The sequence below is a fragment of the Myodes glareolus genome, chromosome X, assembly GCF_982192425.1.
Source record: "Myodes glareolus chromosome X, mMyoGla1.1, whole genome shotgun sequence".
Taxonomy (NCBI): Eukaryota; Metazoa; Chordata; class Mammalia; order Rodentia; family Cricetidae; genus Myodes; species Myodes glareolus.
In genome coordinates, this window is record NC_142053.1 from 18579702 (window position 1) to 18596488 (window position 16787).

The window sequence follows — 16787 nt, forward strand, 5'->3', positions numbered from 1 at the left end:
ATTACTAATTAGCAGGAAGAGTCATGACAAGAATCATGAGCTCTTACATCAGACAATGTTCCTGTTTGTCACAGAACGTCAAGGCGTTAGAGGCAGCTGTGAACTCACCATCCCAGTGGCAGCAAACAATCAGGATCCCATTACTTGTTGACAATAAATACAACTGCGGACATTTTACAGCCAAAAGATCCCCTCAAAGCAAATCTTTGGCAGAATGCATTAGTGGTTTTGTTGATGGTACTGGTGGTAGTGTTTTAGATTTCTGAATCGCAACCAAACCTTGTCCTTAATTCTGTTTGGGGGGTAGCAGTAACTTAACGCTATAATTTCAAAGACATATAACATATAGGACACTTTGGCAATCATTTCCACGTTAGTCCTTTCACACACGTACATACACGCACACGCAGGCATGCAAACCATTCCAAACAAATACAAAAGCTCTCCTCCTACTTAGCCATAGAACACAAAGTCAAGGAACTTCACTTTCTTCGCTCATTTTGTCATCAGATGGTCCTTCTTTGTCCCAGACCCTTCCACACTGCTTGTTCTGACCTCCCTTCAATTCTTTTGGTTGTTGTTGTTTTGTTTCTTTATTTTTTTTTTGTTTTTACATCTCTAATACAGTTTTCCTCCCTCCTCTCCTTCCAGCCCTTCCCACCTCCCCCTCCTAATCCATTCCTCCTCCTCTGTTTCTCTTAGAGAGCCAACAGCTTCAGCTAGTTCCTGTTCTGCTCTGTTCATCAGGACCCCGCTTGCTACCCCCTGGGGGACTATCTTGGCTGAGAAATCGTCTCCACCATAGAATCCCTGCGTGTGTGAATAGATGATTCACCATTTCCACAGAACAAGTTTAAATAAGGGGTTTCAATCAAAAAAGAAGCCTTGAATTCTGGAGATTTTAATTTTGTTTTTTGTTTTTATTGTGACAGGCAAACAAGGCAAAGATATTTTTTTCAGAAGCTCTGACCTTGTGGCTTTCCTATCTTCTTCTGTGGGTGTCCAGCCAGTTAGGAATCCTGACACTTAGGTCACCTGAAATTGTTTGCCTCTCAGGACAGAGTAATAAAGACCTTGGCCTTGTTTGTTTGTTTTAGGACATACAACGTTTTTGAAACAAAATCCTCAATGTTATGGACATTTCTCCCTTAATGTATCCTATATGGACTTCAATCTCCTCTTTAAAAATGAAGAAACACCTCACTGGTGTTGGAGAGGTGGCTCAGCACTTAAGAGCAGCATTTACTGCTCTTGCAAAGGACCCAGGTTCGATACCAGACACCCACAAGGTGGTTAACAGTCACCTGTAATTCCAGTGTCAATGAATTGGAAGCCATTGGAAGTCCTTCTGGTCCCTAAAGGCTCCTGTGTGCATGTGACACACATTCATTCATATAGGCACAGACTCATACAAGCAAATAAATAAATAAATTTTAAAAGGACTGTCTTTTCTTCATTGTCTTCTATCTAGTACAAAGTCTTTAATAAAAAAGTTTTGTTAAATAAAAAAATAACACTAAAGAAGAGAATTATTCCAAGCTTAATATTTACTGAACACAATTTCATTCTGCCTATCCCAAAGCAATCTTAGAATACAAGGTAGGGACAGATTTGCTTCACAAATTGAACATTTCCCCCAGTCCAGGGCCGGGAGTCAAGTGAGCATCTCTGCTAACATTTTTTGAAAATGATCTTTGTTTCTGGACGGAATTTGTTTTGATTTCTGCAGTCAATGCTCTTCTTATAAAAGTGGGTGCAGCTTCACAATCCAAGGAAGGGAAAGTATAGGGATCATCATCAAAGTTACCTGCATGAAAACAGAAAATATTTAAGGCAGATGCAGAAAGGATTTTATACAAGGAAGACAAGTATGAAAATATCATAGAATGATGCGACAAATAAGTAGAAAAGAAGCAAAGGTTGTGAAAAATATTCTGCTAATGTAAGCATGGGGGAGATAACCTCATTCTGACATCCCTGGCTAGACAAGAGGTACCTAAGCACTTCCTACACTGTGAATTAAAGTTAACATTGCCGACTTTCATCTTAAAACTAGAGGAGGCCACTCTTCACCAGTGCTTGGAGAAGTTCATGGAAAAGAACACGGGTTTATTCCCTATGGATTTGATAGAATTGTTCTGAAAGTTTCTCACGTTTGAAAGTACCTGGTAGGGCAGAAAGCATGATTTCCCACTGTGATCAGTGGATGAAATTGTGCTTGCCACAAGTTTGATGGCAGGATCAAGATTGGAGTTTTAGAATCTGGAGCCGTTTTCCTGCTTTGAGCACTTTGAAACAGGCCTCAGACCTCTTGGTTTTCCAGGATTATTGCTTGGTACAAGAGTGTTAAGATTTTCTGACATGTATTTGCTACTGTGTCCTTTGAAGAAATATAAATGTACATTTAGGATGCATGTACATTTAGTGTATTAATTGCTAATATATTAAGATATTCCTTGGACAGTAGGGATACTCTCTTGCAAAACTGACATTTACAAATCAGACACAACTATTAGTTACTAAGGAGATTCGACAACTCAGGAATTCTTGATTCTATGACAATCCAGGGCTTCCAAGAAGAGCGATAAATATCTGTAGTTAGCTGACCAGAGTATAATAGGTACAATTGGCCAGAGAAAGTTTGTTTTCATAGATACCACTAATTTTCTCATACAACAATGAAGACTAAGGTTATGTAGTATGATTCACCCAGCCTTGTGTGGTCACCTAGACTGTAGAGTTATACATATTAAGGACAGAAAGAATACATCTCTAAGCAGTCCACAAAGTGAAGAACAAAACCTGATCCTGACCCAAAACATTTTAAAAACACACCATGCAGTTTCCAAATAAGTTATAGGTCTAAAAAATAGAATGAGTTTGTGGACCCAGTGTAAGAAAATCTAGAAGTGAGAGAGGGAGTCCGTCCATTAGCGCTGCAAAAGTGGCAGCTTGCCCATCGTCAGGCTGTCGAGATGATCTGCTTATGTGTGAAGCCGAAGCTTAGTTTGGTCTTCAAGGAAAGCAAACACAAGCTATTGCATCACGGTCCAAGTAAAACAGGATGCAGTTATCCCAGCATCAGCTTAAGGACCTTGGGTGGTTCTTTTTTTTTTTTTTTTCAGGTTTCTGAGATAGAGCCCCATTATGTGACCCAGGCTAGTCTCAAATCTGAGAAACCTTCCTGTGAGCCTCCCGAGGGCTGAATTACAGGCATGTGATAGTACATCTAGTTTCTAACTTACAGTTTTCAAACATTCTTGATCCTTTTTACTTTCCTTTTACTACTTTTCTTTATTTCAAGCAGACTTTCCATTTTTAGTTTGTAGACCCATCCCTTCCCTGCAGTTTCCCTCCTAATATCCCATCCTCAGGTCAACATCTGTCTCCACCTACAAGTACAGATGTCTGTGTTGGTAACTCAAGGAGAGTCAATGGTGGGAGGCAGTGGCGATTAGAGCTACAAGACCTGAGTTCTGGCTCAGTCTGTCACCAATGGTCTTAGTGACCATCCATAGGCATTAGGTTCCCTTTGGGTAAAATGAGAAATTTGATCTAGACTATGCCTAGAGGTTTTATTTTTCTGGTTTCAATAGTCTATGACAATTATTTTTAAGAGCCTTTGAGGGGCTGGAAAGGTGGCTCAGAGGCTAAGAGCACTGGCTGCTCTTCCAGAGGACCCAGGTTCAATTCCCAGCACCCATATGACAGCTCCCAATTGTCTACAACTCCAGTTCCAGGGAATCTGACACCCTCACACAGACATGTGCAAGCAAAACACCAATGCACATAAAATAAAGATAAATAATTTAAAAGGAGCCTTTGAAGGTCTCAAACTTTGTCTCCTCTCTTCCCCATTAGTCTAACAACCCATTATATATTTTTTCTTAGCTAAGAATGAGTACAAATATATCTATAGAATGTAGATATGTTCTATAGACATAGAATATAGATATTGAATATAGATAGATATATACAGAATGAGCACCGTATATCTATATAAAAGCATATATATATATATATATTTAGTACTTACCTGGTTATATATAGTGGATATTGTTCATTTACATTACTTATATTATGTATCATATTACACATTATTATAGAACATAGCATCATGTTATATTGTATATAAAGTATGTGCTTGTTTTGAGGAAGAGGTAATATCCAAGATTTAACATTTAGCCTCATCTTATTGAGCTCCTCTGGAACACAAATGCAAACAACAGTGCCTTGTGCTTTACCATTCGGGAAGTTTATGTCTGAAGGAGTGCTGGGCACAGATCCTGTAGATTTGAAAGTAGAACTGGTGATTGTTGACTTGAGCGATGGTGTCAATAATTTGGACTCATGGGTTTTCTTCAGTTTCTTCTGTTTGTACCTAATATTTATCCCAAACCTCTTGCTCCCATCTGCAATGACACCAGAAAAAAAGTTAAATGCAAAATTTATCCAATCCTATATTTAAAATGGGTGAGACTGTGGTATAGAAAGTATACTGCCTTCAACAATACCATTAAAATATGAAGTCAAAAATTATGAAGTCCAGTGTTCAATATTTGTTCATTCTGAGAGTTGGCTTTTCTAAGAAGTTGCGAGAAGTGAGTTTGTTCTGCGGTGTGTGCTACATGAAAACCCATTGCGCTTCCCAAGGACGTCTGTTTTCCCTACAGCACAGGGACCTGCAGGTCACTGGTACACCCAGGGGGAAAGAGCCCTGTGCACGACCTGTAGACTCCTAGAGCACAGGTGTTGCCTCCCTAAAGGAAGCAGACTGGGCTTTGAATAGAGACTGAGACAAGCTGCCAAGATTAAAGAGACGATCATTTGATAACAGAACACAAGTTTGCCTGCCCTGGAGATGCCCTCAGGGAAAGTGCCAGTGTTGAGAAGAAACATTAGAGGCCACTCCATCTCCCACTTGGCAGAAGAGCCACCCAGGCAGCTCGCTTGGGAGGCATCTTAGAAATGCCAACACATTCACTCCAGCTCTCGCCAGTCCTTGCTTCTCAGATCCATTCGACCTACTGTTAGCTACTGGCCTGAAGGCCCTATGACCCAGCTCCGGAAACACACCAAGTACTCTTCTTCTAACTGAGTCATGGGTGAGATGACAGAGATGACAAGCAATCCAAAGAATCTGGGTCCATAAAAGAGCTCTCTACCAGGTTAAAATATGATCCAAGTCACACTTGTACCTTGACTTCCTTCATCTTAGCACGAAAGCACAAATCAGTTCCGTAACAAGGAAACAGTCTCTATTTTGGTAGTCTTGTAGTGAGAATTTGTTCAGAGACAAATGAATATGATCAGTTCTATAAACTATGTACAATTTAAAATCTTACCCAAGTGGACGTCTTACCGGAAAAGTTGCCCAGCCGAAACCATCGGCAGCGGAGGTGCGTGTGCCATTGCTCCCGCACACTCTCCTTCATCACACAGTAAAACACAAAAATGAGGAACCCTAAGCCAGGAGAAGAAGATCAGACTTTTCGGCTTGCACCAATCCCCTGACTCAGGCCTGTTCTGGGCACCATCACTGCTGCTTCCAATGAACCCCAGGAGCACTAATGCCTTTCTAACATCTTTATGGCCTCCTCAAAGGCAGCAACAGCACAAAATCAGTATTAAGACTTCATATCCAGTACCATTCTCCCCAGGCTTCCATCTACCCTAGAGCATAAGAGGTAAGGGCTACTAGAATACCCAGACTCAGAGAGAGCGTTCAACCATCCTCATCTTCATGTACTGACATTTCACATCCTTGGCATGCAGCATCCTTTCACATATTAGTGACAAGTGGCACAAGTCATGGTGTATCACTTCGTTAAGCTATAAAAGATATACCCCCTGCATCCACCCATTCTTCAAGAAATCAAACATCGTATCTTGACAATCTTGGTATTCCTCTGCAAATGTCTACATGGTGGGTCCCAGTTATAGGACTGAATCTTCTAGGAAGCAGACATTCCAGCCCTGGACAAGGTCTTGGGACTACAGGACCAGAATACATCTTGACTCCACATTTGTGATGGTCTCTGAGCTGAAAGCGTATAGTTAAGTTATGCCTGGATTCCTGACCCTCATATATTGTGGGAAATTAGAAATGTAGGTAGTGTTAAAGCTGCTGAATTTGGGGTGTAGGTTGTTACACACCCATAAATATGCACATGACCTTTGGCATAACTGAAGCTTGTGCAAAGCATATCCAGCTCTGATTTTGCCCCACAAATGAGAGGGTAGTGCCAGAGATATAAATTGGTAATGTGAGATATTTTTCATCTCCATCTTGTAAAATAGTTCCTGGGGAAATGAAAGTAGGGACTTAAGATGATCTTGACTGAAAATTCCCTGGAGGCCTAATTGGATTTCCTCAAGATGGAGGTTAAATTGGCAGGAGTAATTCCTGTCAATACTCTGACTTTTATTTATGGTCCATGTTTAAAATCATTATCCACAAAGCCCTCGCAGATACCGCAACCTGAAAAGCGCCCTTCTCTCTTCTGAGCTGCCATAATACTTTGCCGCTCATAATGTGCACCCTACTTAGTCGCAGAGTTCTCTGCATATTAGCCATCTTATCTTCCAGCTGTCTAGTCTTTGAAGGTCGGACTTCTGTCTCCTTTCATCTTCGCATCACCTTTCCCTTTGCCTCCAGCACTATGTGCGGCAACTCAACACACTGTTGTTGACTTGAACTTCCAGACACTGGACACATAAATTCTCACTGTCATCTATAGCCTCAGCAACATAACGATATACTTGCTTGGATCTCAAAATATATATTTTGGGCACAAGTATTATTTGGAAATATTCGTTCGCTATAAAGGGTTCAACTTGCCTCTCCACATTGGCAAATTGTCCTGCAGGTAAATTACTCCTGGCACTCATTGCAAACTGAGCACAAGTCAAAAGGGAAAATAACTTCAAAACTTATATCACCTACTACCTTAGTGGAAGTAATTTTTTTTTTTTGCTAAGTACTGGAGATTGAACATAGGTCCTTATACATGCTTGAAAAGTGCTGTACCACTGAACTATGTGTCCCTAGCCCTCTTTTTTTTTAAACTTTTTATTTTGAAGTAAGGTCTCAGTAAGTCCCAAGGGTGGCCTTAAGTACCTTGCTCTGAAGCCCAGGAAAGGCCTTGAACTTGCAATTCTTCTACCTCATCCTCCAAAGTAGTTGTGATTACAGACCTGTGCCCTGAGGTCAGGCAAAAAGCATCTTGGATTGAGGTGAGTGATAAATCTACTGAAATTCCCCTAGCTTGTCTATAGCTCCCACCATGTCCAGAGGAAGGGCTTGGTACTCAAAGGATGCTAACGAATAGAAGTACTCAAAAGCAGGGCCATCTGGTATGGTGATGGGCATGAGAAAAGGTTGGGATGCTGTGTCTGGATAAGGAAATACTTGGAGTCAATAATACAGGGTGTGGAGAAGTGAAAGCATCAGTCACAGATCTGAGGGCGCTGTCATAAAGAAGACAAATCATGCTTGCTCTGTATGATTGCCAGGTCGCAACCAGAAGGGATGGAGAGAGCCTCCACAATAGCCACGTACTAACAGATCAACAGCCAGTGTTTACTAAGCATGGGCACCGTGGAAGGCACCATGTTGTTACCCTCATGTTTCTAGTGAGAGGCTTGGAACACCATGTTTAGTAAGCTTTGCCTGGGTCACAGAGCTGGCCTTGAGCTGGCCACCGCAGCACTGAGCATGGGCTCCCTGACTATAGAACCCGAGGTCTTAAAAACCATCGCGCTCATCCCGTGAAGAAAACTGGGATAAGAATCAGGGAGGATCAGAAGCTCAATGCTCGGCTTCATGGAATGATGAGCTTTCAGTCCCTGGGAAGCTGCAGGAAGAGTCAAGTGATTTTCTGTCACTTGATGGAGAGTTGGATTGGCAAGATCCTGGTTCCCACGTCCCAGCCCTGAGACTTCCGGATTCCAGGTGGGAGGCAGCAATCTGGAGGCATGTCTCACTAATTCTCCCAGGGGCCTTAGCACTATGGAGAAACAAAGAACTGCAAGCATGAAATTCAGTAGCGTTGTCTCTTTCTGTGCACCAGTCACCTGGAAGGCAGTGCAGCAACCTGAGGGGAGCGAGCCTCAGCCTCGGAGCAGGGAGCTCCATCTGCAGCACGGGCAAGAGACGACAGTGACATTGAGCACCCATTGCCGCTCTGCTCTCCCGCAAGTGGCCCTGTGAGTTCTTTTACTTAAAGGTTATTCTGTGAATTCCAATGAGCTGCCTGCCAGCTCTTCCTCTTCTGGCAGCTTTCCTTTCGCTTTTCCACAACACATTGATCTGCTTATTCACTATAAGATAGGCATGAGGGGAAAATGCTAGGTTGTTTGCTTGTTTGTTCTGGGTTTTGCCACCATCATTCCTATGGGTGTACGTTCTTCTTCACAAAGGGCTCATCATAAGCTCCATTTTTCTATCACCTGACCACAGGGCATCCACCTTTCAGTCACAGTTGCAAATTAACCATTTGGAATTCAAATTGCTAGTTTGTTCAAATAATCCAGTACAGTGTGCATGCATGCGGGTGCGTGCGTGTGTGTGTGTGTGTGTGTGTGTGTGTGTGTGTGACTTGACTTTGAAACTCAAGGTTCTACAAACACCCTTGTGATACAATGGCACAAACTATCTTGTAGGCGGGACTTGAGTGATAGAGAGTGTGTCTGACAGACAGACAGCATGCCTTTGTTTAAATTGGTCCTACAAGAGTCTTGCTTTCATCTTCAAGTGAACACGTAATTCAGTTCTACACACCATTTTCCCCTTTGCCAAGGGATGGGGCACTGGCTGCTTCCAAAAATCCTCCTTGCTTTTCAAGGTTTAACCAGATTTATAGTTTTCCTTCAACCTCACCTTCAAAACTCAGGACAAATTTCTCCTCAAATTAGTTAGCCAGGGAGCATCCTGGAGTGAGCACGGAGAAGGGAGCCTGCACAGGATGCTAATCCACATCTACGGGCACCCTCTACCAAAGTTAGCTAGTTCTTGTGACATGCGAGAATATCAAATCAGAGCACCTCAGTCTGAGGTGGGTGGCTTTTTCCACCACCAGTGTAGAGTCATTACGTCAGTCATAATCAAGTATGAGCAGCCACAAAAGGCACTGAGAAAAGAGTACCTCATGAGTCCCAAAGACGTTCATTTCCGCTGCCAGATGCAATCAAAAGGCACATAAGGGGCGGGGGGAGATGACTGAGCAGGTAAGAGCACTGACTGCACAGGCGTGATGGTCTGTTTTCAAATCCCTAGCACTCATGTTGAAAGCCAGAATGGCACAGACACCTGTAACCTCAGTGCTATTCAGGGTGGAAGCAGAGGGATTGCTGGAGCTGGCTGGCAGCCTAGCTCCCAGCTTCAAAGGAGTAAGGAATGAACACGAGAAGAGGTCAGCCTGGAGGTGTACCCGTGAACCCCCACGTTCACATATCACACACACGTGCTCTCTCTCTCTCTCTCTCTCTCTCTCTCTCTCTCTCTCTCACACACACACACACACACACAGAGAGAGAGAGAGAGAGAGAGAGAGAGAGAGAGAGAGAGAAGCAGCATGTTTCATGTTTTTACATACCCTACTCAGAACTTTGGCCCTAGACTCTGCATTTAAGTTTCATTTCTGGGTGACTCTGCAACTTTCTAGCCTGGTGGTTTATTAAGACATATGATGCAGTTGGAGCCTATAAAGTTACAAGTTTGATGCCCCTACATCTAGCAATTGGTATATTCAACTAGGCCAAGCACTTCAAAATTTAAACACAAGCGTGAATCCATACGTCAACGATGTGTTGATACCATGAGTACTGTAAGAACCTTGCCAGTCAGTGTTTGATACAGACATTACCAACTAGAAAGAATTGTGCTAGCTCATTTGTAACACTCCCTCCACCCTTCAGTAAGAGAGAGCAAGCCTTGTATTCACTCAGTGAAGGCTAATTAATATCTAAGTAATGTTTCTAAAGACCACTTGTTGACCCATTGGGAGCAGGGAGCACCTGAAGTGTACTTTTTTCCTCCTTTTAATTCTGATAGGTGGGAATATGTTCCAAAGCAACAAAGTTTTCTAGCTAGCCACAGAAAGGCCCCGCATGCAGGAGTTACCTTGTAAAGTATTACAGATGGCAAAAAGATACATGAAAAAGATCCTCACAGGTCCCCAGGCAAAAAAGGCAAAGCCCCAGGTGAGGCCTAGTAAGAACGTCAGGCTGATTGTGCCTCTGAGGTCATTCAAGATCATCTTCTTCCGGGTCTTCTGGCTTTGGGATTTCACTGAAGTCAATTGAACGAGAACGGTGCAGAACATGGAGAGATTTGTGAGAAATATGAGGCAAAAATAAGCGACCACAGAGATGTAAAAGATGCGGTCATCTTTAATCCAACAGCTGTACGGGACAAGGAAGAGAAGACATTGTGAGGCATATAAACAGAAACTCCTGCTTTCGGGGCACACTAAGATCATCTGGCCAATTTCAGTGGATTGTGGGACATCTAGACTGAAAGAGATGAAGCAAGACAATGGCGTCCACTCACATCTCCTGGAGGCGGAGCTGGGCTTAAACTGTATCTACCCCCCGCCCCGCCCCCTGCTTCCGGGTACCTTCCAAAGCAAGCTAGAATCCTACAGGTCACATGGACAGAAACCTCAGTAAATTTCTCTGAGAAATTATTCTCTTCTTTAACAAGAGAAAAACAAATTATGTATTTTCTCCCCAAAGGAACTCTCCTCCCCACCCTGCACACACCTTAAACCAGAGCTTTTATTTGCAAGATGAATTCTGCTTTGCATCATAAATATCATAATAAAAGGACATGAGCAAGCAAGAACATTCCTGAGTGCTATATCAAATAATGATGAGATGATCAGAGTTAATGAAAATGCAACAAAAGAAGACGGCCCTCGATGCACTGCTTTAAAGGATGATGGATTTGGGCCACAAAAAGGCGGCCGTGGCTACTGGATGGCCTATCGGTTCCACGGTCTCTATTAAAGACGAGATGCACAGTGGTTGTTGTGAGCAGATGCTTCATTGAACAACAACTCTAAGTAGGAGACGCAGTGCTTCTGAGTCTTGAAGGCAGACAAGCTTGACTAGATCAACTGTGTGTCTAATTAGCTGGAATCTCTTTCCGAATCCAGAAAAATTCCTGTGGGACATGCTATCCATACTGGCACATGTCAAATTGTGTGTGTGTGTGTGTGTATGTGTGTGTGTGTGTGTGTGTGTGTGTTTGTATGGGTATGAATTAGGAGGGTGAGGGAAAACATCATTTAATTTCCCTAATACAGTCTCATACTTGGGATTCTCATTCTATCATCTACAGCCCCAACAAACTATAAAAACCTTCCAAATGAGGCAATGCTATGTTTCAGGATACAGAATCATCTCCAAGTGAAAATATCAGTGTGCAAAAGACCATACAGATAAAGTGTATGAGAGCTCACTCACACAAAAAGAGGATCATGGGGCTGGAGAGATGGCTCAAGTTACAAGCACTTGCTGCTCTTGGAGAGAACCTGGGTTTGAATCCCAGCACACACATGGTGGCTGACAACCACCTAAAACTCAAATTCTAGGGAACTGGATGTCTTTTCTGACTCCCTGGGCACTGGCGATGCCAATGGTACACATACATACATGCAGGCAGAACACTCACACACATAAAATAAATAGATCTAAGAGAATTGTTACAGTTTATTACAGAGAATAGACAGTCATCAGAGCCTAGGGAAAGGAGAAGGAAAGGCACCAGGCTCCGGCAGAAAGAAGGGATCTGTGCCCGTGTTCTACTGCACAGTGTGGTGACTACAGTAAACAATATTGTGATGTTTATTTCAGATTACTGAGAAGAAAGGAGCTTGAATGTTGGCACCCAAGTAAATAATAAATATTTGAGATAATGGATATGTTCATTATCTTGATTTGACCACGATATAATATTAAGTCTGTATTCAAATGTTTTGCTGTACTCCACAAATAAATACAACAATATGTCAAAAATAAAATAACTATGTGGATGTTGTGACTCAGGCTCGTAATATCAGCAATTTAGGAGGCTGAGGCTGCAGGAGCGTTACCGAGTTTGCAGTCAGCCTGGGCTACACATCCGGGACATCCTGGGCTATATAGCAAAACATGATCCAAAACATAATCAGTGATAATACAAAACAGAATCAGTGATAATAAAATATCTTTAAAAAAATAAAGCCAGCCAGGCAAAAACTGTGTGCAAGGAAATGGTCCCATGTTTGAGTGTTGCTAGTACGAGTTACCTGGAAGGAGAAACACTTTCTACCTTAGCTTTCAGCCTCTAGCCTTTTGTACATTTGGATTTTGTACCCTGTGATGAATTACCTTTCCAAGTATAATCATTTACAAAACAAAACTCTCAGAGCCATCTGCCTCTTCCTAACAAATCACATAAGAAAAGGCTCTTTGGGGGTGGGGAGTGCAGAGTTGATTTTGTTCTCGTTTTGGTTTTGCTTTTGATCTTTGAAGAAGAATCACTATGAGACAGATACTGGGGGCCTTTTAAGTCACGCAACCGGCAAAGAGGGAGGACAGGGCTGGAGACAAGAAAGGAGAGAGAAGAGAGGGAACTGAGGGAGAAGTAGGAATTTAATTAGAAAGCATCTGCTGTGGAGGGCAATGTCATTTTGACCCTCTGCAACTGCCGTCTCGGTATGAAAGACAGAGGAGGGTAAGGTACAGGGCCTCCTGCACTTGATCCCAGCACAGCGGGACAAGAAATCTATAGTGGCCATGATTTTGAGATGCCATGGTAAAGGGAATGGATATAAGGAAATCAAATAAAAAGATGTGCAGTCTGAGGAACTGTGCATCTCCAAATAAGGCTCCAAAGAGATGGGCTGGAATAAAAGCTGTTCTCCTGACTGTAGTTAAGAGATGGGCTTATATATCAAATTTTTAAAGCACACAGAGAAAAACAAAAAGCAAATAGAGAACAATAAATCTGGCCAGTTTACAATGGGAAGTTTTTTCAGACTCCCTCTGGGAAAACCTTTGTTGCTAAAAGACAGACTATGTTTTCTAATTCATCTCAGTATCTCAAAGACTAGCCACGACATCTTTCCCCTGGCCTGTGAGTTTTTCCAACCAAAAAGACTGGCAGGTCCGTAGAATTTGCCACGGATCAAGCAACAGGTCAAGCACTTCATATAAGCAATGTCATTGAAACTTGCACCTGCCACTGAGAGCAAATTATATTAGCCCCATTTCACAGAAGAAAGGCATCTAAAGGGCAAGGTGACTTGGCCACGATCATACGGAAACCAAACACCTACCCATTCTCCGAGTGAGCGTGACTGTGTTCTAGCAGAAAGGTTGACCCTGAATTTTCCATGAGGACAGTGCTAAGACTACATTCCTGGCCAGGAACATCCCACCGTACCTAGAACACCCACTGCCTGAAAGAGAGAGCTATTGGTACTTACAATAGAGTTGTTGGGTTCAGAGTTCCATACAGGTCTTTTCTTATGCTGAGTATAATAGCCACCGTGATTGCGGGGATTCCTAGAGAGGGTGAGCAAGGCAAGAGAACCTGGTCAATCTAGGGACTAGGATCCTAAGCAAACAGCTGTGGGGCCGACACATTAAGACGCCGTTTAATGGAGCCACATCTGTGCTCATTTACCATTGTTTGCAAAGTGTTTGTGAATTCTTTCAAGGTAAACTTTTCTAGTTTCCAATCTGCTAAACTAAGCTATTCGGCAGTGGCTCCAATGCAACACTTGCTACTTATTAAAATGGCTCAGGCGCCGAAAGAAAAATTAGTTTGGCAGTAGAAGCATCTGGTTCTTCAGAACACAAGTCCACACCAAGCATTTCTCCTCAGATGATGGGCCACCATTTTTTTTTCTGCTTTTCAATTCTACCCCTTTGTTCCCACTATGCCTTTGTCTAGGTCACCTTGGAGGAAGGGGCACAGACCATGAGCTGCAGCCTTCATTGCTTTTTTGACAGGCAAGCCGTTTCCACACTCGTTACTAGTTTGACATTTTGACTAGATTGACCAGTTAACGGCCGCTCAATTCAGCCACACTATAATAAAGCAATCAGCTCAGTTAAAACGGTCAAACGTGATGGGAGTATGGGCACGGGCTATACAAATTCAATTTCATGTACAGTTGCAAAACTGAACTGATTTTTTTATTTCTAAGCTTGCATTTCTCCTAATGGGAGCACATACACCCACACACCCTGTAGGGGGGTTACAAAATACTCTGCAAAGCTATTCCGTTCCCCACAGTGGTAAGCATCTTGAAATATCCTCCATTGCCCCAACTATGATAAACAGATATCAATCCCTTCCAACTCAGCTAGCCCACACCTGGCCCAGGGCCGACCCTCATGCACATATTTTTTTTCATGGAGGTGAAATAAGAAAGGGGTCCATTGGTAGGAAGAAGAGGACCAGCAAGAGGAGGGCAGGAAGGACAGGCGGGGAGTACTAGAGGAAGAAAAGCGTGAAAAATACTAAAGTATAATGCATATAGTATGAAAATACCATACTGAGGTTCGTTACTTGCTATGCTGCCTTAAAAATGTCCCCCAGACACTGTAAGACAGGTCTGAAAGGGGGCCTCATATTTAGGATCAAATTGTACGGAAGTATTCAAGTCTGTATGTTCATATTTTAAAAAAAAAAATATTCCTACTGGGGCTGACAAGATGGCCCAGCAGGTTAGAGCACTTGCTTCCAAGCCTGAGCTTGGTCCCAAGGATCCAATTGGTGGAAGGAAAGAACAAACTCCCTCAGGCTGTCTGTCGCCTGACCTCCATTTATATGCCACAGCACAACGCACCCACACATAATAAAAAGATTTTTAAATATCCCTATTATTCATTCTGTTAGTTTTTGTTTGTTTGGGGTTTGGATTGATAAGGCAGTACCATGCTGGAGACCAGGCTAGAGCTCAGTATGTAGAATAGCTTTGAATCTGGGAGGGCAGGCATAGGCCACCGAAATCGGTTGTTAGTTGTTTGTTTGTTTGTTTTTGTCTCTTTGAGACAGGGTTTCTCTGTTAGTTTTTATAAAATGTGGACAAATCTACTTTCTTGGACAGAAATTTAAAGGCACACACCTTCAGAAGCAATTGCTTTGGCTTAGGAAGACGAGCTGTTACATCTACAGAGATCCTAGCGTTTGTTTTCCAGTTAATTGTATAACGCTTCCAAACCCCCTGCAGCACAAGACACTTTCTTATCACCTCCTGTGTCTTCAGAGGTGTGGAGCGTTATACCCTGCCCCCCCCCAAAATGGAGCAGTAGAGTAGAAAATCACATAGCATCCATTTAGAACTGGCCCCTCAGCCATGGAGAATTCCACCACTGGTACAATGTCATCTGTCGCCTTTCTCTTTGGTGTTACTCTTCTCCAAGCCTGGGGTGAGCGGCAATTTTAACTACTCCCCTGTTTACTTTGTAAATAACAAGTGTATCTCATTGTGGCTCTTTGTACCTTTCTCAACCAGTTAGTCAGTCAAACCTCAGCCTTGGCCTGACCTTAGCTTGTGATTATACTTGACACTTTTCAGGATTCTCCTGCCTCTGAATACAATCCCTTGCCTTTCCTGCCTGTCCCTGTATCGGAGGAAGTAGTATAAAATGAGATGCCTCAAGAGAAAGGAAACAAGTTGTAGGCACCATCACCGTGCATGGCCTGGATGGAGGGAAGATCCGTGAATGGAGCGAGAAAGACTGGATGAAGAGAAGACTTGGCGAGAGAGAAGGGTGCATCCATGCTGACTTTCATTCCTGGCTTCTTCTGAGGACAACAGTGGTCTTGACAGTCAAAAGAGGTGGTAAGGGTCCAATCATGGCTGTCTGGACACCATGCTACCAATTTGAAATCTTTTTTCCTGTACCTCAATCAATATGGCAAGATTGTCAGTATTAAAAGTTCAAACTTTGGAGAGAGGCTCCCTGGTTCAGATCTTGGGCATGTGTTTTAGCAAGTCCAATCCCCTCCCCTCATGTCTTCAGTGAGAATAACAGTGGAATTCATTCTATATAGATGCAGTGAAAACTCCATAGACACAGAAAGCTCTTAGAATATCAGCAGCCACCTATAGCGGAGAGCTGACCATTCGTTATTACATCAATAAGTATTGCTGATAGTTCTATAAAGGGAAGGCTAAAGCCTCACAGGGTTGTTACTATGGATGCAGCCTTTAGTACGACACTCGAGTGGGTGTTCAATAACTATTTGTGCACAAACTCTCTACTCTAAAGCTTTGCAGTTGAATGTAAAGAGAACCACATAAACAGGAAGAGAGATGCACATCCAAACTCCAGTGATGCAATCCTTGATTCCTGAGTGACACTAGTAAGAGATGGGTCTGAAACAACATGGCAAATGGTGCCTGCTGCACTTTGAACAGGTCCTCCAAAGTTCATTCGGTGGAAACTGGATCCCCATTGGCACATTACTGAGAAATAAAATCTTCAATAGTTGCTTAGGTAATAAAGGACCTGCCTTCAGAAATAGATTATTGCTTTATTGCAACAAGTCAGTTCACACTTTTCCAGTAGTGGGTTCCTTATAAAAAAGATAAGTTCTGCTCCCTTCCCCTCACTCGCAGCCATGTGATGCCTTCCACCATGTTGTTAGCACAGTAGAATTTTCTGCACCAGATACTTCCCATCCTCTGGAACTTAGAAATAATATCTCTTTGTAAATTACCCAGTCTCAGATTTTCTAAAGGAAGGAAGGAAGCAAGGAAGGAAGGAAGGAAGGAAGGAAG

General features: G+C 42.7%; 1 protein-coding gene across 1 annotated transcript in view; it reads right to left on the bottom strand.

Moving 5' to 3' along the window:
* Positions 1 to 1541: 1541 nt before the first annotated feature.
* Adgrg4 (adhesion G protein-coupled receptor G4) overlaps positions 1542 to 16787 on the bottom strand; it is a 92521-nt gene continuing 77275 nt past the window's right edge. The window contains exons 18-22 of the mRNA XM_048457563.3: positions 13476 to 13554; positions 10124 to 10404; positions 5356 to 5464; positions 4245 to 4399; positions 1542 to 1807 (exon numbers count right to left, since the gene is read on the bottom strand). Of these exons, the coding sequence (XP_048313520.3) occupies positions 1617 to 1807; positions 4245 to 4399; positions 5356 to 5464; positions 10124 to 10404; positions 13476 to 13554 (815 nt within the window). The 3' untranslated portion in view covers positions 1542 to 1616. The remainder of the gene's footprint in view (positions 1808 to 4244; positions 4400 to 5355; positions 5465 to 10123; positions 10405 to 13475; positions 13555 to 16787) is intronic.